We start from the raw sequence: 21,880 nt of genomic DNA, 5'->3' as shown, positions 1-21,880 counted from the left end.
GATGTTGGTTCGTACGCGTCGGAGCACGCCGGCGGTAAATCATTGAAAACGCCACCACCGATGCTGAAAGCTCCGCAGGGCATCCCGGGATTATTACCCAATCATCGATCCCCGAGCATTCCCAGAGCTCGTTCACGTGTCAGGCTAATCATTTTTAACCAAAGTAATTGCAACAGCTGCGGCGAAGTAATTACGTTAGGATAAATAACGACGTATGAGAAACAGCTCGATTATTCTTCGTCCGCGGTATTTCGGAAGCTTTACTTTCCTTATTCGTCAACAATTATTTGACTCTTATTGCTCGCCAAATCCTTTTTTTGCGGACCAAGAGGTGGCGGAAATTCGTGCGTATAATAGATTATACGAGGAGGGTGGAAAGGCGGGATGCTACAGCGAGGAACTGACAAGAAAGGTATCCCAGGTCGATGCCTCCGAATTTTTTTTCTTTTGTAATATGTTACAGTAGACTAAAAACTAAACTACGCGTATTATTTTTTTTCCTGCCATTAATCACTTTAAAGGGGTGAAACCGCTCTCCAAAAAAAGGCGTGTCGAGGGGCGATTTGGCAGTTGAGCCCAAAAGAACATAATATATTTTAACCAATCCAACTGTAAACGTTTTCTCATAACGAGAAATGATAAATGTAATTTTCTCAATTAAAAAGAGAAAGACAAAAAACTGCCAAATCACCCCATGACATGCCTTATTTTGGAGGGTAGTTTCACCCCCTAAAAGTGTTCAATAGCAGATAAAAAAAAATGCTTGCGGCGTAGTTTTTCGTCTACTATAACGTGTTACAAAAGAAATGGAATCGGAGAGTTCGACCTGGGATACCCTTCCTTGTCAGAGGTTCACCGACCGGTTGAATTGCAGAGCAATCGTAAAGCATCCGTGAAGCTGTATCATCCCTACATCCCTGTAGCGACGCCAACTCAACGCCACTTCGTCGCGTCAAGTGTCTCTCACCTCCTGCAGATCGATCGGTTTCGCGAGCTTTACATGCAGCTGCCGATTTTCGCGGTGCATCTGATCGGCCATTGTCATTCTCATTGTCATGAGAAGAAGCGGATTTCTAGCACCTTGATGGTTCTTCGCTTACGCTTTGAGAAATTCATTGGGAAGACGGTTGACGAGGCGTGTAATGCGGAAATCATGTCTTCATGATCGACCTCGCGATCGTTCACGGATAGTTGGTCAGGAATAGGACGTTTCATTGCTCCTGGCAATTCCGTTCCTCGTTCATCGGAGTCGGTGAAGAAAGAAGTAAAGCTGTGTAGTCTGTTCATCTAGGAATTAGGGGTTTAAGAGCTTTCGAGAATCTGGATCGAGCGTTGAAATAAGTTTAATTTGAGTCTGATAGTTGGATAATCGATTCCGACTCGGCGACTGGCGTAATCTTGTTCCGAAAGTGTTTCATCCCACTTTTACAAACCCCGAGCTTCTGAGCTGCTGCAAACATTCGTCTCTCTTTACGTGCGGGGAGAATGTCTTTCCGACGGGGATGAAATTCGCACGAATAATATTACAAGAATTGCGATTCTGGGATTCACCCACGTCGGATGAGAAATGAATTACACGGGTCTGCGATATGTAATTTTCTAGTTTCGCCTCAAAATAGTAACGCTTTTTTTAAGGTATGTAGACCACCGAGATTTATGCTGATGCAAGGTATGCATATTTACAGATTTTTTAACAATTTTTATGAAAAAGCAGAATATCACGTTACAAAATAGTTATAAAACAAACAGCATTAGTTTTAAACAAGACGTAAAGAGACTAGATAAATCAAAAAGACTCGCGATACCTTTCTTTAATCTCTTCAAAACTCCCGTTCAATCTTTTTCTCTTGTGCTTGCGTAGTTCAAAACATAGTTAAAATCCTCGTAAACAACGACTAGTTGAGGTAGATGAATATTTAAATATCAACACTACCATCAATACATATATTTAACACAGAAATTGGAAGTTAATTCTAATAGTACCAAGAAAACAGGAAAAATTGCCAAAAAAAGTACGCGATGGTACGATTACTTTCTTCACAGATTCGTATCTAATTCCTACAAAAATTACTGCTCAGTTTCGTCAGGGGAAAACCATCGCAGGCCTGTGTTATCGACTTGACTCGAATACGCGTCAAATTTTCATTTCATCCAATTTTCTCGCGGACGCAATCATCGTAATGGCACCGCCCGTCCGAGAGATGGAGTCCATTAATCTTAATACACTCGAATTGTGAATATTTCACGACACGAGACCGACTGGGCGAAACAAAACGGCGACGACGACGTCGCGACGCTCCCTCGGATGAAACAATGCGCGCAAGTTGCGAGATGGGCGCGTAGGAAGCAAGCCGACGGCAACGTCGTCATTCGGAAGCAATTTGTTGCTTGAAAAATCCGAGACACAGAGTACCGCCGGTTGTGAGCTCGTTCCTGCTTAGTGCTCATCACCGCCGACGACTTCGGTATGGTCGGCATGCGGTAATCCATACTTGATGTAAGCTGCGTGTGGAGTTTCCATGCATGGGAAAATTAGGGCGTTATCGATGGGCGAAGCCTTGAATGGAATGAAATTAAAGACGTTCGGAGGTTATGATTGAGTCAGTAGCTCGTTGCCTCGAACTTCCAGCGTATGCTATACGTCTGTAAAATATTTCACTCATTTACGTCGCATCAAAAATTGACTTCTTTTATTGAAAATTATTCATTTCATCCCAGCGTTTGCGCTGCTGTATGGACACTTTTTCATTTTGCAGGTTGAAAACTGATATCTTAGTATAATGATAGTATCTGGATTGATTCGCACAGCGATCCTTTATATTCGGGCAAAAATGGCGATGGAAATAAATCGAGCCTCCATTGGAAGTAAACAAAACGTTGAACTTCAAGCTACTTTTGGTTTTATTGAAAAATTGTCTATGAATAATATTGATATATTTCGAATGTACAAATGTATAACGTTAATCAAAATCAAACTGTAAACCCCGTTGGCGATAAGTAATCGATTGCTTGTGCGTCACAAATTTTGTACAAAAATACAGATCTTGCCAACATCGTGTCAAATCTGGAGATCCGTGTTACGAATGCGGCTCGACAAGAATGAATTTCGGTCTATCCATCAACAGACAACGAATCAACACGATCGATTTGTAGGTAATCAATCGACTTCTTTGGATCCATGAAATCCGTGACTGTCAATGTCTCCCTTCCAGCGGTAAAGAGATAACGAGCGGACGGTTTTTTCAGTATGAATATGTTGTGCATAGTAGAAAACCCGAGTGTTTCGTATTTCGTTAAATCTTTCGCAAGCTCCGCACATCCCTCTGAATTAAGTCACACTCGAGGGCTCCCCCCCCTTGGTTGAATTCGCAGTCCTAGGTCGCGACGCTGGGTCGCCGAGTAAAACGTGAAGAGAGTTTTTTTCATTTCGGGCGGGTCCTCGGTATAATGAAACTTTTATTAGATTCTGCGGTTTTTCGGCGTCCTCACATTCGTGCGACCATTTAAACTCAATTTCGGATGTTACTTTTATTTTTGCTGTCTTGAAATTAATCAGGGCTACAGCTCTACTAGCTCTGCACCTGTGCGCGCTGGTTATTATCCTCCATGTTGTTCCTTGACATTTTTGCCGGCAGATTAGTACCTGTAGCGAGTAAAGCCGTGAATAACTGATAAATTACGACATGTTTTTCTCGAACGCTTCCACAGTCATGCGTGCACTCACTCATTTCTTATCTAAGCAAAGAGAAAAATTATGTCCGTCATATACAGGTTATTAATTTCTCTCGTATGTGTTACTTTTTTTTTTTTTCATTATTATTATTATTTTGCGTGAAAATAAAAAGTAAGTGATGTCAACTTTTGTCCGGGCGTCGAAAATATTTACAAAGTCATCTTTATGCTTTCACGAATTCTGTCAGATGCGTAATCCCTTTCCGTCTCCCCATTTCACGTTCGTTTTTTTTCTTTCTTTCTTTGCACTTTCCTGTTTCGTTCATTATTGAATTCCTTCGGCCAATGAGTCGCGATGATGAAAGGCAGCGGGCAGAACCTCCGGGTGGTACTTCCTTTCGCTGTAAATGGCGATGATGAAGCGGCGGGCGACTTCTCAATTTCAGCCTTTAATTAATTGCATCGCGAGGCCGAAGCAAGTACGACTCTCGATCGAAACTACGAGGGCCTGATTGATGCGGGAATCGATATCGACGACTGAATTTGGCTAATTGTTGAAACGTGGGGTACGATTACTTCGAGGAAGACGCGAGAGGCGGGGGGAGAAGCCAGGCACGTGAATATACCGGGCTTATTGTGCCATTGGAAGGCAACAATTGCAATATCTTTCCTGCGATTCGTACGCCGCGCGAAATAATCGGATGAAAATTACAGCGGGTTAGAAACAATATTCATGATGTTGCCTACCGAACGGAAGGCAAACAGAGGAGGGCAAAGAGTAATTGAGTAAACTCAAAATCGCGGAATGAAATACGAGGTGAAGGTGCAATGAATTCAAAGAATCGGACTACCGATCAGTCTCTTTTACCGGAAGGAAGTTTGTTTCAAATGGAACGGAGTGGCGTTCAAGGGGTACGAAGCAGCGAGGTAGAAATGAAGAATCAGCTTGCATCCGAGTGGAAAAGAACAAAAAATATGATTGCCTTCAATGGAATAACGAGTCTTGAATCGCGACGTTCTTCGTCTCGATTTGCTGCGGCTAAACGTCTTCTCTGTTATACCGACGCACGTGGTTCACGTACAATAAGCATGTGCCGCGTTGTCTACGAGGAACAAGATTCACGGATAATCCAGCCGTGTCTTCAGCGAACCCAGCGTAGGAGTTCAGTACGCTGAAAAATTAATCACCGTGGCCTGCGTGTCAATGTACCATACACAGTATTACACACACACATGTATATATAATTAGGGTGGTCCTGAAAAAGGTCATTTTTGAATTTAAACCAGCTCGCCCTCCAAATCGTCTCCAGATAATTCAAAATAAAATCCCTAATTTTTTCAGATTCCACCCTAAATTAAACATCGATAATATATGTATAAAACATAAAAAAAAAAAAAAAATACCTATATTACCGATAAACTTGTCCACGTCAAGCGAGGATGAAATTTTTGGAATCCATTTCGAGATTTTTATAGTGTACCTGCTAGGAATTTTCATAAGGTTCGGAGGTTGGCAACCGTGTCAAATCGAAAGTCCATTAAAGCTTGCAAAGTTCTTCAGCCCACATTTGGAATGATAGTAACACCGAATGTGTATCTGTGCACGAATGTTCTGAGTGGTCAACGAACCGAAGTTTGCCACCTGGCTATTAGAGCAAACAGGATCCACGGCACCGGGATCTGGTTCACCTGCTCCAGGCATCTAATCAAGCTCGACTGCACGTATCGTGCTGGCATTACGCCCGCGCGAGCTTATTGCCGGATCAAGTGACGTAGGGTATGATTTTGCGAGGCTGAACTTCGTAACGTTAACGCAACGTAGCTTTTTTTTTTAAAAAAAAAAAAAGGTATTTCGGGCTTGCAAATTTTCAAACGGACAGAAAACGACGTAATAAGACTCGAACGTGATTCAACATGTTCGATTTAAGACCGCGACCCTTAAAAACTATCTTTACGCGTCGCAGTGTGTCAGAATTAACATAAACATTGGATTGATTCGCTTGCAACTTTGCGCGAATTCTTTCGATGTGACAACGAATATAAATCTGGAGTACCACGTCAACCGTGTAATTTGAACTCACCCCTTACCTGCAGCCCTGTTTCTTCGTAATTTATTTAAGAAATTTGATACAAAAAAGAAAATAAAACAATTTTGCCACCCTGAAACCAACGCGGAATTGCTTCTTGGGTACACAGAAGGTGGAAAAAAAAGATTCAGAAAAATTCACTTGTCGGAAGGGGATTGTTATCGGCGATATATGTCTATGGCTGTTTCAAGTTCGGCACGTAGATTTTAATCCCTTTACCACCTGAAGCCACGTTTGAATTCCGCCGAATTCCCGACTCTCTACACGATCCTCCCTTTTTTTTTCGTCTTCCCACCACCACTGATGCCGTAATCAGCCAGCCAAATGAGATTTAACTTCTTTGCCGACAGTTTCAATTATGCGGTAATTATATGTATGACGCACGGAATGGTGAACCTTTCAACTTACAAAGCGGCTACCTTTTTCTAAATGACACTGTATTGAATTCACCCTCGAATTTATATACTTTAAAACACGAGTGAATTCCGAAAAATGTTCATTGGACCGAAGTGATGTTATTCCATGTTGAAATTACAATGCTAATTGTGTGATACTTTTCGTCGGGACTTAGCTGCAATGAGACGAGGAGATCAAGTGTCCTTAACCCCGATGGGAATAGTTAGAAACATCGTCCATGGTGCCGGCTGAAGGTGTGGCACTTCCATTAGGGAACGAGAAATGAGCAAACCGATTATCGAGTAACGAGGCCCGAGTGGTCTGAGACTGATCGATTATATCGACACCCATAGACGATTCGTCGCGACGTAATAAACATTGATTAAAGCTCGGCCGAACGAAAATGGTTTGTTTTTTTTTTTTTTTTTTGTGAAAAAAAAAGACCAAACAAAAACAACTCTTGCCGTCTTTTTCATTGAGATCATATAATCTCCAAAGTGCTTTTGGTTCTGGAAGACCAATGAAACTTCGCCAGACGTTAAAAGCTCTATCTCTTTGCGAAAAATACCAAAGTGCAATTTTTGTTCTCGTGTTCAAACACTTACTTGTACACTATTTCTACATGATTTCACGATGTTCCTTACTTGGCATGAGCTACCAGTGAAGCGAAATGAACAATTTTTGGTTCCGGGCAGCACCGTGCAACTTCAAGTGGCCAACGGTTAGCTTTAGCGTCATATCCAATCGTTGACTGAATCTCTTCGTAAAGCGGAACAAAGTGAATAAGTGAATAAAATTTACGCTACGCTCCGCAGTATCAAGTCCCGGGTTGGACAAACGGAGGAATTTAATCGACCCTTTTGGCTCTACGGCACATAAGCACATAATGTTCAACATTGTACTTAGGCGCGGCATGACGGTATAATTTCATTCGATTCCCAAAACGCTGTTTCGAATCAATACGTGTTATTCTGATGGGACCAGTTTCACGGGTAGCGTGTAATTAACGATGAATTTCGTCGTCGTATACACGCATGGATTGACGACTCACCGCGAAACTTCACCACAAAGTCGGCGATTTCCGTTTCCAAATGGAACTTCCATGAACAACAGTTGCCGCAAGCAAATGGTAGAACCCTCACTTTCACCACGTATAGATTTAAAATTTATAACTAAATCTGGCTAGGATATTGCTTATCGGGTTCATTTTTATGCGGAGACGAAATAATGAATCTGTAGATAGATAACTGCGGGCTGGTTGGGGATTTATTTTCTCCCGGTATCTTACACCCACGTAATCAAGCTCTTCGAGATGAGTTCGATAGATGAAAAAAGTAATCAAAGGTTGACGCAAGTCCAACCATTAAATCAGGGTATTAACGAACGCGATAAAATAATGACGTTACGTCAAAGTATAGGGTATGAGGATATCATTGCGAGATCAAGGGTCTTATATTTTACTAGCCTGTTAGAACTTTCCCATATTTTCAATAAAAGCTCGACTCCCGATCATGGTGAACATTGAAGCTATCAATATAGACTACATCGCGGAAATTCTACTCGCGTTTTGTCGTCATTCGTGTTACAGTTGAAGAAAGGAAAACGGCACCCCTTGAGTAGAAACAGTTTCGAAGCATGCGAATTGCGTCGAGAGAATGTGAATCACAGTTAAAAACAGCGGAAACGCAAATTTCGCAAGTAAACGAAACTTCGTGTTCTTGATCTGTTTGTGTAAATCTTGCGAAACATTGCTGAAGATCATTTCCCTGAACAGTACCTATAATTTCGGTAATTGTATGCAAATGGAGGACTCTGGAGAGTCTCTGCACCGAACAGATCCGACATTACAGATCATAACTGCACCTTAGGGTGGAACATTTTTTAACATTGTTTTTATTTTTTCAAGGTACCGCTTGAAAAATTTGTGAAAAATAAAGAAAAAAAATTTTTCGTAAAACCTGGAGGAGGTAAAAAAATATTTAGAGGTCACTACCAATTATTGTAATATTTTTCATTTATCTTTACGTGTACACCTTACGGACTTCTATATATATATATATCATGGTCCAATTAATCGTTGTATATAAAAATCAATACCGAAAACGAAACAGGGACGTTAAGGTGATGCGATACTTCAATTTCGGTAACAAAAACTGTTATCCAAATTTCTCCGAGACGATTAATCTTTCGGATAAAAGACGAGAACAGCCAGCTGCGTAATTGTTAAGCGGAGTTTGCTGTTGATCGGTGAACGATTAATTGAACCACGATACAAAGAAGAAAAAAAAAAAAAAAACAAAGTAAAATCTATATAAATATAACTCCGTAAGAAGTACACATAAAAATAACTAAAAAAATATTACAAAAATCAGTAACGATCTCTAAACATTTTCCTACCTCCTCCAGGTTTTACGCCATTATTTCTTTCCCCAATAATTGTCACAAATTTGTCTAGCAGTAGCTTAAAAAGAAAGAAAAACAGAGTTTAAAAAATTAACAATCCTACTGCACCTACGCGACAGTCACGAACTCTCCACCGTATGCAGAGAAATGACGCGACGTGATGGGAATACCTGGTCAACCCTCGGCGGCGACTCACCCTTGATCTCCTTGTGCGTGACTCGGTCCGGATCGAAGGAGGCGACCTCGCACCGATCGCCGACGAAGAAGTAGATGCTCGTAAGGTTCGTCTCGCTCTCGGTACTGCCGGTGGTCCCGTTGCGCGGCTCGCGTTCCATGGCCCGAGCTGACATGGGCCCGGCGGTGTCCACGTCCTAGAAAAACGGGGGTCAACTTGGGTGACGGGTTGCCCGCCGGTCGTCGGGCTCATCGCATCGCCACCTAGGCACCCCGGGCGCCTCTTGCCTCGGCCGACCTCTCGAGCGCCTCTCTTCGACTGTCCCTGAAGCAAACCGATGACCTTGAACCGCGGGCGACCGACGTCCCTTCGAAGGAGAGCTTCCAGCTGCGCGGAGACCTCATGCCGTCATCACGGGAGCTGCAACATTCGGAAGGAGAAAAGCTCGTTTCATTTGCAGAAAAGGCTCGGATCGGGTTCTTTTTATGCGAGGGAACGCACGGTGGGGCGAAATTCAGAAAAGCTGGCAAATACGTGAAAAATGATAGTCTTCGAATAACGTGTGAGACTTGGAAATTTTTTAGAGGGATCCTTGGTACATCTTACGTCGATAGGACGGTTCGCTGCATTATCATTTAGTGTCACCGCTTGAACCCTGTTTACTGTCATATTCGAAATACGTGAGTGTTGCAGGTGTTGCAGGTGTTCGTAAATTATTCATCGAAGTGTCGTCGCAGGTTTACGCAATGAAGGGTATTCCTGAAGGTTATTAATGCATGAATTCGACAATATATTTAGAAATAATTTCGTTGCAACCAAGGGTAGACTATTGATATTCACGAGTACTTGAAAAATTGCGAAACTAGACACGCCCTACTTAGAAATATCACTAAGTTTCGCGCTACGTATCGCTCCGCCTTCAAATTTAAATAAGTAGTAACAGTTCCGTAACCTAAAAATGTAACCTCTACCGAGATCTACCAGCATCTACCTGATTTGCGATCTTAAAAACCCTTTACGGTTATTTTAACGTGGATAAAGCTGTTTGCGATAATATTCGTACACCATTTCTGGGCGCCAATTGTTTAAACAAAATCTAATTTCATATTCATAATGAGCGACCTTGCAAACTTCCGACTGCAAAATTTCACAAACGTTCATGGAGACCTTAACGTTTTGACCAACTTTTTTGAAATTCACCCCACTGTGGAACGGCGAGGATATTAATAATTCCTTATACTTCTGCCAGAGGGGTATAAATTCCTTGCGACTTCAATGAGGATGATAAAACGATATTCAATGTAAGGCTTGACCCTTCGAGGACCTCGTTAGAATTAATTTCGCGTTGTAAAGATGACGGAGAGGTATCTGATAAGTTTTCATTCGGTGATACTCGACTCGTCAAATCCTACTCAAGTCTTTTTAAAAAATTTCACTCAGGGCATTCTTCAATAAAATACGGATCCTAAAATTCTGCTCAGGGCAAAATACGCGAGAGAATTGCGTGGGCCTGGTATAACGAAAAGCTTCCTTCCTCCCTGTACCTTCTCAGTTCGACCCCACGGGCGTAATCCAAATAATGAAAAAAGAAGTAAAAACAAGTCCCGGCTACATCCGGTTTGCCTGACGTGATACTTTTTGTCAGCAGTGTTCCACCGATTATCGGTACAACGTCTGACCTCGTCGTCTGCTTACTTTCTCCTTATAGTGTTTGTGCAGAGAAATTGAAGAAAGATAGAATTACTGATAGGAGAATTGTCAAAATGAGTGATGTGTACCGAGTTACCGGGCAGCAATAACTTTTTTGATACTTTCTTTGATCTCAACTACGGAGAAGCGATCGATTTCGTCTAATTTTCACAAGAGAACGCCTCGTGATTGACGACTTAAGTTTTGCCGAAAGCGAATTTCAGCCGTAGCTTCGAGGAAGATTTTTTTTTTTTTTTAAGGACTCCAAGACCCAGCTTGGTTTTACGCTTGGATTGTGTCATTATGTACCGAGGTGATCAATTCTCATTGACTAAGCGAGATACCCCTGCAAAATTACAACAGAGTCAAGGATGAAGATCGGCACCAAAAAGAAGAGAAGATGAAAAAACACTCTGACACAATTATCGACTTGCGAAAATTGCTGGAAGGAATTATTTACGATATCTGTTATGTTCCACGTCAAAGAAATAGCAGATGAAGCAAACGAGGATCGTATACCTACGATTGTGACAAGCATCTTCGCTTCGATTTTCACGGACTGTTTTTTCTTCTTCTCATACAGATCACTCTATCCGCAGTTACCAACCGTCTCACGGCGATCAGACTCTACGAAATATCTACCTACAATCTCCGTGTGATTTCCAACACGTGAAATCTTACTGTCCGCATGCGGGAAAACCGATGAAAATAAAAATGAAAATCTTCATCCCCGAGAATCAGGTGAGCACTGTGCAAAATTCAAGGGCCGATTTATTATTTGGCACATTGTGATGCACGCTCTATGACTGGAGCAAAAATTCGTTAAAATCCTCTGCCTTGTCTCCGTTACATGATGGAGGACTAATTGCACGCTGTTCATTTTGGAAGCGATTCCGCGTTCCCAAAAGTGGCGAGCATCGTCAGCCCTGCTCGACAAGCAGTCATAGATCACCGTCAAACTTTTTACCGGCTCGTCGAATCCTAAATTATTCATACACGTGGAAGGCCCTGACATGAGCTTCAATGCGGTGAGGGGAAGCAACTAATTTAACGTACAAAATTCTTCTCTCTTCTCGCTGGGTAAACCGTCGAGTTCAGATTTGCGAAGAGGAGAATTTTGGCAAATAAGCAACGCAGTTAACCGAAAAATTACTCTGAGCACGATTTAAAATCCTGCATTATATTTGTTGCATAAGTTTAGTGAGCTGCAAAGAAATGTTGGGTTTGGTTTAGTTCCACTCGGCTTGCGCGTTGTTAATAAAATGCATGTATAATATGAGTTTTGTAAGTAATTACCTGTTGAACCCGAATGCATTCAAGTATCTTGTACATTAGTTTACCATACTGACGAATAATTCACTAATCGCCAGGCTTCACTCAGTAATTTTTTGGACGTGAAGTTCGTAACGTTAATGTAACGATTCATTTTTAGGAAAAATCGTAATCTCGCAAATTTAAGATCGTCTCCAATTGAGTAATCTATTTTCAACAAGCGAACTGTATTCAGATTTTGAAAATTACCCTTAAGGTCGTTTTAAACTTTCGAAACAATGATTTTAGTTTCAATATTTCGTTATATTAAATTACCAACTTCAGTCTGGTAATTTTTTAACTCACTACCTATTTTATTTATTTTTTTTTTTCCTGTTGAAAACCAATCAAGTACAAAAAAAATTAAACCAAGAACCTGGATCAAATCGAAGCTCTTATGCGAGAATCGCTAATTACGTTCTTCTATTAAGCTACTACTGAACTAAGAATTTTTATGCCCACATCATACCATGTTTCAATGACTGTTTATTCGATTTAAATTGAGGAAAAAAATAGAAAATATACGGAGAAAAAGCGGCCTGTAATTCGTAGATTTTTATTCTTCCAACATATTATTTCACCTCCAGTACAACGGCGTTACGCAGGAATTTCAAAAGGAACCATCACCGTCCACGTGAACTGGCAGCCGCATAATTCGACCGGCAGCGGCCACGCGAGGCGATCGATTCGAAGAGGCGTCGAGTATCGGCAACCCGGGCCCAGAAACGTGGTTACGGAGAGTGAGAAGTCGAAAGTAGTACGGAGGGTGTGCGGGGTGTAAAGTCGTGACGGCAAATCCCCAGCCGACAATCGATAAGTCGTGTGCGAGGCTGGGGGCTAGTAAGTGACGTAACTTGCCGAGGGGCGAGAGCCTCTCCAGGAACTGGAAGGTAGGTTCGTTAACGGGGAATGATTTCCACGTCTGATTGTAAGCGAAGGTGGAGCGAGTCACCACCCAACGGGGGCAGCGTTACGTGTTTTGTCGCGCCCATCGCTCTTTCGTCCTCATCTGTTTGCCGAAATGGCTCCGACTTGTCCGACGGTATATACCGAGAGGTTTTCTTGAAACAATCTGCTCGTCGTATAGTTTACACGCGTTGCCAGCTTCGTAAAAATGTTACCAACATGGCAGGCAGAGTGATCGATGCGACGTGGATCAAGGCTGCGCCGAAAACCGACCCTTCTCGACAGGCGAGAGGTTATGGTTAACTGTCACTTGTCAACCGGTCGATTCTAGGAAATTCGTTTTTGACAGTGAACGTTTGCTTCAGGCTGCGAACACGGATGTCAGTCAATAAAAACTTGATTTTGATCTTCTTTAAACGACCTGCTAACCGTCTAGTTTATATGCGTAGCCAACTTCGTAAAAATGTTACTAACATGGAAGGCAGAGTAATCGATGCGATGTGGATCACGACTGTTTCGTGAGCCGACCCTTCTTAACAGGCGAGAGGTTATGGTTACTTGTTACTAGTCAACCGGTCGATTCTAGGGAATTTTTTCTTGTCATTGAAAGTTTGCGAGCATGGATGTAAGCCAATTAAAACCAAGCAAGTTGAATCGCGCGCGCTTCGAGCAGCTCCTTTCAAGAAAACCTCTCGGTATAAATGTACGTATTTCACGAGCCTGAGAGAAGCACGAGCGGGGAAAATCGACCTGGATCTGCATGTTTCCTCCGCCTCTGAGAAGGAAAAGGGGAGGGAGTTTCAATTAAATGTGACAAATATATCTGGGGGTTTTTAATCTGATATTGACACCCGAGAGATTTTCGCAGATTGAAACGAGGAACAATTATCTGGCGCGACAGGTGACGCGGGGCATGGAGAAGGCAGAACCGATTTTATGTCCGGTCGAGTGTAGGCTATTGGCAGCTCTGATTGGTTCGCAAATTTTTTTTCACACTATTCGATTGTACACGTGCCGGAGGCAGTGTGGCAATCACAGGCCCAGTAAAACTGGCAAGTGCACCTTTATCAGATTATCAGCGTCACGCGTACCTGCCTACCTCGCAATATTCCATAAATAATTCACGCTCTAGCCAATACCGTATAATGTTTATTGAAAATCAATGTTACGGTGAATAAAACGTAGGTACGCAAGGAAACTCGTTTGGTGCAGAAACAGCCGGAGATGCGTATCGTGCACGAATCAGCTCTGTACTCGTGCCTGTGCCAGGGTTGAATTTAATCTTAAGAAACTAACAATGAATAAGAACCGACGTTAAGGGAGGTGGGTACATCAGAGACCGAAAAGAACGCCGATTTTTTATTTTCTTTTTTTGTTGTAATTCTATTGCATTCACACATCACTTTTTTATATGAATGTACACACATTCAAGTACATATGCAAATTTTTTTATCGGAAAATATTCAAAATGGTGCCCTGGCAGCTGGTTGAATGAAAAGCCTCTTTTTAGCGGCGGACAGCCTTCCGGCTAAACGGCTGGTTCGAACCAAAAAAATCAAACGTTATTTTGCAGTTAAGATATGAAACTAGAATTTCAGTCGAGCACATTTTTAATTTTCGAAAGTTTGAAGAAATGGCGACCTCATTAACAAAAAGAAGCAACAATTCATCATATTTTTGTATAGTCTTTTGAGTCAAAAGAGTGAAACAAAAATGTATCAAAAATTTGGCCGACTGAATTCCAATATGAAGGAATGGAGCTTATACTGTCCAAAATGCAAGTGAATCGGTCAAATAATTGTCAAGTTATCATGTCATCACCAATTTGAAAAACTTGGTTTCGAGAAAATCGCGTTTAAAGTTTCACGATTGCTTCATTATGCAAAACAACGGTTTTTTCAACTCACGACTAATCCGCAAGCACTTATTTATGAAGAAAAAATCAACGTTATTTACAGCGGTTGACACGGTAACCTGGTAACAAATGCTTCGCACCATACAGTGTGGTACAAAATTCTTTGTAACTCTGTCATTTTAAAAATTTTGACCTTATATTTGGGAAGGGGTTAGATAAAGATCTGAGCTTCGTGAAAATGCAGAAGAAATGCGAAATTTTGTCATTTTAATGTACCCATCCTTTTCAAATTATACGATTTACGTCAAACCAAAAAAAAATTTGCGAGAAAAGGACTGACGAATATGCTAAAAGCTGTTACGGGGCGTGAACACATTCCGTTTCAATCCTACGTCGGGGTCCATGACCAGCGGTTCCATATCGTCGCTTGTGCATGCATCGTATAGACGCGTTAATATTTGCACTGTGTCACGTGTCGAAAGTCCGGCAATGAATGCACTGCAAATTTGAGCTCAGCTTCAAAGCTCCAAGAGGGCAGTAGTAACAGTCAAACCGTTGATTGGCACTGCAAATCAATCCCATTGATCAGTACGCGCGTCATTCGCGCTGCAGTCTGTTCTGTTAATTCTTCCGTATAGCGCGTTTCGACGCTTTAAATTCATCCCTGAGTGATAATTGTACGTCACACGAGGAACAAGAATTTCAAAAAGCAAGTATCAACCATAGTCTGATACGTACTAAACATTGGACTCGCAACTATGTTAGTTCTTTCGACCGTTCATGTGGCTTTGAAAGCGAAACACCGCAACGAGATCCAGCTTCGTTTACTACGTGATGATGTAACATTGAGCGCGTCTTATCTTCTGCCGCCCGGTTTGCAGTTTGTTGTATTTTCTGGCTTAATCGATTTGTTCAATCGCATTTCATCGATCACCAAACAATTATCTCGGTAAACGATCGTTACTCACTTCCAGGGCTCATTGTCAGAGGATCGTTCCCTCATGTTCGCCACAGTCATGCAATACACCCTTCTGATTCGACCACGGGATCCACGCACAAGTTATTAAGGTAGACGCCTCCCCTTTCACTGCTGCTTTTCATTCTCCCCTTGATCCATTTCTCACCCACCAACCAATAAAGAATTTCGCTTTCAGCTATAAGTCATCTTTATTCTGTTCTCATGGCGGCGTTTTGACATGTGAGAGTAAGTGGGTGAGGATCGTTGTCAGCACCTCCCCTCTCTCCCACTCTCTCTACTGCACATTACCAGACGAAGCCATGGAAGGAACGATTACGGAATGAAGCGACTGCAGAAAAAGATATATTCTACCCAGATTCCTCTATAAGGTGAGCAAAGTATTTTGACTTTTTCAAATCGAAGCCGAGTAGGCTCGAGAAATGTAGAACCGAGAGAAAGACATGCGGGAAAATGAAAGGTGTCGGTGCCGTCAGAGGAAGAGGAAGCAGCGCGACTAAACTGGTCTCGGCTCGCCACCAATTGCGACATCCTCTTATGCGGCGTTAAGCACTGGGAACTTCCGTCGCATCATCGTCGCGACGTCACCGAAGGAAGCTGCCAAGACGTTCTCACCCACGCTCATCTCCGGTGTCCGAGCGATTAGGGGTCTTCGCTCCGCGCTTTCATCGGCAGCAGGACTCCAGTTCTCTCCTCTCCACCTTCCGCTACGTGCGTCGGTTCGTCAACCCTTCGTCTCGTTCCCAAAGCTTTTAATTCCCTCATAACACGTGTGCGCACTTTGACAAATGCATTCGACACTTTCCGTCTCACACCGACAACACCGCGCTGAGAATTACGAAGATGCACAAAGAGTTTGGGAAAAGGGCCTTTAAAAGGGGGGTTAAGCTTGGACGGTCTAGGATCACACCTATTTTTAGGAGTTTTTTTTTTTTTACAGGAAAGGAAAATACAGCTTATCCCTCCCATAAAGGGGTGACCTGTACGATTTCGACGTTGACGTATATATCGCCAAATATTAAAGTCCACGTACCTCAGAATCGAATAACTGCTATACAGTCCCATTCTATACACAATTCTGAACAAAAACATATCTATGCATTTTCACTTGACGCATGAATAAAGAAACGAAATACGCAATAGTAAATTCGTAGAGTTCATGACACATCTGTACTTCTGCGTCAAATGAAGATAAATTGGAGAGTTCTTGTTCAGAATTGTATATAGAATGGGGCTGTTGAGCCCTTTTTCGCGTTTGAGATACACAGACTTCGATATTTGGAGATATATACGCCATCGTCGAAATCGACTAAGGCACCCCCTTAACACCATCCCGATATCTGGCCGGCTTTTACGCGGATTCTCAGAGGGCTCAGCATTGCCGGGTAGCAGTGGCACGGAATTAACGGGTGTTTGTTAGCTACCACGCGAATGCGAAATGAAGGCGTGTTCATAAGCCTGTCGAGCACCTGCTACAGCGGTTGGGTGTAATTTATTTAGAGCAAAGGTGCGCGTGGCGCGAGCTTCATTCAATCAACCTGTATTTTCATAATTAATTGGTTATTGTGCTAAGCCTGGTGGCGTAAACTGATTATTCAAACCACGCTCCAGCGTTACGTTCCGGTGTCAGTCGATGTCGTCAATTCGACGAACGCATGCGGGTTGCACACGGTGAACCGGGATACAAAAATGGAAGAGATGGCCAACTAGAACGTATAACATGGGAAACAATGCGATGAGAAATTTCTGTTTCCAACATGAAAGGTGTCCCGGGTCGATTTCTAAGATTTTATTTCTTTCGTAACATGTTATAGTAGACTAAAAACTAAGCACACGTACTTTCTTTTATCTGCCATCAAGCACGTTAAGGGGGCGATACCACCCTACAAAGTAAGGCATGGCACAGCGCGATTTGGCGGTTTCACCCAAAAAAATACAATATTTTTTAACCAATCCAACTGGAAAAGTTTTCTCATAACGAGAAACGAAAAATGTAATTTTCTTACTTAAAAACGGAAAGAAAATGGCCAAATCACCCCTTGACATGTCTTACTTTGGAGAGTAGTTTCACCTCTTCAAAGTGTTTAATGGCAGATTAAAAAAAATACTTCTCGCTCAGTTTTTAGTCTACTATAACATATTACAGAAGAAACTAAATCGGAGAGATCCACCTCGGATCCCTTCCTTGTAAGTTGAGTAAATTTTCCCATGGGTTGGACAATTGTTGCTTTTAGATATCTCATTGTCCATAAATGCAAATGAAGTTCCTTGTGTTCCGTCTTGACTGGTTGAGTTCTTGCTGAAACGAGTGAAGGGCAAAAAATATGAGAAACGCGACTGCGGAAACCCTGCGTTGTCAATGTTCATCATGAACGTGGAAGACGTGCAGAGTTTTGGAAATGGACACTCCGAAGACTGTTACATCATCGGTGTGAGGGCACCTTTACCGTGCCGCCAAAACCCGTAACCAAGAAAGCAGTTCACTCAATTTCACCCGGTACAACGAGATCAATGATTTCACGTCGTGCATACAGCTTGGTGACTTCGTGAATCGTGAAAATAATTCGGATCAACGCAGCACTGAAAGTCGTATACCAGAAGGGGATGCGGACGAGGTTATGAAGTTTCAGCAATTCGGCAACATAAAAGCACAATGAAGCTGCAATGCCTTTCGCCGAGTTTTCTCCGCTAGTCGGTAACCCGGAAAGTTGGGAGTATAAGGTATAATAAATTATTGAACTGCCTGCCCCCGGGAAGCCGCTTCTCGTTGGTTGTCGGCGCTACACGTATTACCAAATCAATGTATCGATTTATTCCTATTTTTCCCCCGGCGGGTTCGCACAGTTGTAGTTACACGGTGCGCCGATTCAAACGAGTCGACGTGAAACGAACGGTGGCTACGTAGGATTTGGGTTGACTGTCGTACAAACCGCAACGTTTGAGTCAAGCCCCTTATTTCCTCGTTTAGCCTGTCACGTAACATTTTCACGTTATATCGCGCTGATATTATCATTACATCATCATTAAGTTGGAATTCACTGTCTGTATTCTATCAGCATTCATTCTTCTTACTGTGTGCAGTATTTAAAGGGTTTCACCCAGTCAGGATTTTTAAAAAATCCGTTTCTTTTTTCTTTAGATTTCATTTTTGTAATGTACATACATTCAATGTTCGCAGAAAATTTCATATCGATCCGAAAAATATTCTTGAAGTTAGACGCCCATTTATAATATAAAGGCGACCCGGAGCATTTGAAAGTGCTTTTGAAACTTTGAACGCGGTTTTCCAAAGACTATGTTTTGAAAATCGGTGAGCAAGATTTTTCGGAAATGGCTGAATTGATCGGTTTCAAATTTTTACACGAGCTTTATGAATATGTTTTCCAGTCCTTCATCAAAGGTTGTTTCTCGACGATAAATATTGTCATTTTATAAACAAATTAGGACGAATATTTTTATGGAAAATGAATATTTTTTTTTTGAGAAACCGCCGTTTTGTTAAAATTAATATTTTGCTTATTCATTCGATTGAACACCAGATAATACCTTATATTGATTAAATCGTTTTTGCGTTTTCATTTCGGATGATTCGGTCTAGGGACATCCTGCACATCGCATGACGCCTTTTTTTAAAAGTGTTTCCGGAAATCGGCTGTAGCAGCTGTAAAAATCGTTATTTCTACAAATAAAAAATATCGGAACGAAGTTCAATGTTACCCCAATATGTATATAAATTTTCATATTAATAAATTGAAATGTCTCTTCATGAAAAATCCTTATAGAATCGCGTTTTTCGACCTCCTGACTATCTATAACCTCTTAATAGTTATGGATGAAATTCTAGGATCATTCTTCTTGCAGTTCAGCAGCGCACTATACACTCTGCATATGATATTATAACAAGTAGCTAATAGACGTAGTTACAATTTCGCCAATGAAGATCAAGAGCCGTGTGAAACGGCGAAGTTTATTTCCGTTTAAGAATTTTCGAGTCAAGCTTCATATCTTCTTTATGTACCGCCCGCTTGTTTTCACGCAACTGCGTTTTCGATCGCAAATGATGAATGAAGTGAAATGATCCCTAGCAGCCTTGAACGGTCATTTATTACCACTGATATGATAAACGCAGTTAGCAAGACATTAATTACAAATTTACAAATACTGGTTTTTTTCAACGACGCGATCTGTATTTCCCCCCGCATAACGATTTCAGAGGTCAACTCGACGCCGCGATGTAATCTCCGTCGTTATGTTGTTATTAATTATCTTAACATCATTATCTTCACGACGTAATTACGTTCGGTATAATTTCATTCGCAAACATGTTGTACGTATAATACGGTACGGGGTGGCCGTAAACGTGTGTGGCAATGGCGCCGACCTCATGCAAGCTCCACGCTAGGCATCACTCATTGTTACAGCTGCATGGAGATTGCCTTCCGTCGCTCAAATTCTGAACACACCGCCGCGTGTCGAACCGACGAAACCGATATTAGGTACCCAACAGTTGCAGGGCCCTGCAAGTATACACGTGCAACAACAGCAATGTAATTCTGTTCGGATCAGGAATGGATTCGATCATCACGTCAGTGTCGAATCCCCCGTGAACTGAAAGATCAATAAATAATAGAGTCGAGTTTGGTTGAGGCGAGTCGAACCCAAGCCGCAAGTAAAGATGGGAATGAACGGCTAAGATTTTGTTATCGGGATATTTTTTCACCTTTCAAGGCGAAGAAGCTCCAGCAATAAAACGAGCAGCAGGCGGTGTGTGCAATGTTACAGGTACCTACGGCGACATCTACAATCCGAGTAAAATAAGTCAGAACAATGTTACCTAGAGACAGCCAAGTGTCGAATAACCGCTTATGAGAGCGACTAGAGTCATGGATGACGGATTTTCAGAGGTTGGCCTCCCGGGTTATTGTAGATGTTGTCTACGAGTTATGGATCAATTCTACTCTCAGCGTAATATGATAATCATGTCGCAAATGTCATGATATTGAACATCAATTAACTCTGGATCCTGTGGTGCAACGGTGAAGACTGTTATCCACAACCATTCGTCAACTCCGAAGCACGTAGGCAGCTCGTCAAACATCTCCACCTGCCATTACAAGTTTTAGTCGCATTGCGTCACAATTAGTAAGCATCGTCAATTTCTTGAGTCAAGTACTATAAATCTACGAACGCGTCGACTGTAATCAAATTATCATCATTTTGAGAATCCTGTGTTTCTAGCGTCCAAGCTCTTTTGAGTACTTAGCGTCACTGTTAGACAGAGTTACCTATTTATTTGTTTTTCGTCGAATTCAAATATCAACTTTATTGAAACAAACTTATTCGCGGAATTTACACTTTCCAAGCTGATCGGCGTGTTTCAAAGTGTATAGATGAATGAATGATTGTAAGCTCTTCTTCGTATTACTATACCTGTGTCGAATTGATTAACATCATCAGTATGGTCGAATAAATCAAATATACACAATGTTTTCTGCCTTTTTATTTAACCGGTACCGAAATATAAACCTATACATCTGAATTTTAATTAAAATAATTCCCCTTTCTTTTCTTTCTTCAACTTCGCTTCAGGTAAATAATAATACCGTTACGGAAAGCAACGCTGAGATTGGGGCTGCGGATTCGATTTTTCCAACCAATTAGCCGCATGTCGAAATAGCGTATAATACGTATCTTGTTTGTACGTACATTGTGTATATGTATACATACATACACGTGTTTCGTATTTTCCGGAGCCCACACACTTGCCGTAGAGACGAGGGACAAAATCACGATGTAATGTCAAATCATCCAAACACACGCCTCGAGATGTGCTCACAAATCATGTATATCGGGTTTCTTGGGTTTTCGATGTTCCGAGAAGAGGTTTAAGAAGATGAACGAATAAAACGGGCCCTTGTCGATCTCGGAAAGAATGGGAGAACGCGTCCCCTGAGATCCTCCGAATCTGTGAGAATCGATCATCGCGAAGCTGTAGATTTGATAAGAGAGATAAACCGAGAAATTTACTCAATTATTATTCGGAGTAGATTGGAAACTCTACTTGGACTACAGCTATACATCCACGAAATGCAATTTATGTTTTGTTACGAAGCGTTAGATCCGCCGGGAACGCTTGAAATGCACTGTCGTTGATATCGCGCAATTGTTCCTTAATGTCAAAGACAATCTATTAAGGGACCATGCTACAAAAATAGCTGATTATCGCAATTTTTTTTTTTTATATTTGCAACGGTTAAAACACGCTGATTAATCTGTTTTTTTTTTATGTCAAATCAAAGCACTCGTGAAGAACACAAAATAAATTTTTAAACCTTTGTATTTATTTTTTTTTACATTTTTCTGTAACGGTTTTCTCGAAACGTGGTTTTTCAAAACGGTGCACACTCTCA

The 21,880-nt window shown here is 41.7% G+C and overlaps 1 protein-coding gene across 6 annotated transcripts in view; it reads right to left on the bottom strand.

Annotated features, from left to right (window-relative positions):
* Pde9 (phosphodiesterase 9) overlaps positions 1–21,880 on the bottom strand; it is a 111,210-nt gene that overhangs the window by 27,811 nt on the left and 61,519 nt on the right. For all 6 annotated transcript variants that reach the window (XM_046624199.2, XM_046624196.2, XM_046624197.2 and 3 more), the window contains one exon: positions 8,755–9,153. In XM_046624199.2, the coding sequence (XP_046480155.1) occupies positions 8,755–8,908 (154 nt within the window). In that variant the 5' untranslated portion in view covers positions 8,909–9,153. The remainder of the gene's footprint in view (positions 1–8,754; positions 9,154–21,880) is intronic.

Source organism: Neodiprion pinetum, chromosome 4, assembly GCF_021155775.2.
Source record: "Neodiprion pinetum isolate iyNeoPine1 chromosome 4, iyNeoPine1.2, whole genome shotgun sequence".
NCBI classification, from domain to species: domain Eukaryota; kingdom Metazoa; phylum Arthropoda; class Insecta; order Hymenoptera; family Diprionidae; genus Neodiprion; species Neodiprion pinetum.
Note: the sequence above shows the minus strand (reverse complement) of the source record. Positions and strands in the feature narration are given on the sequence as shown.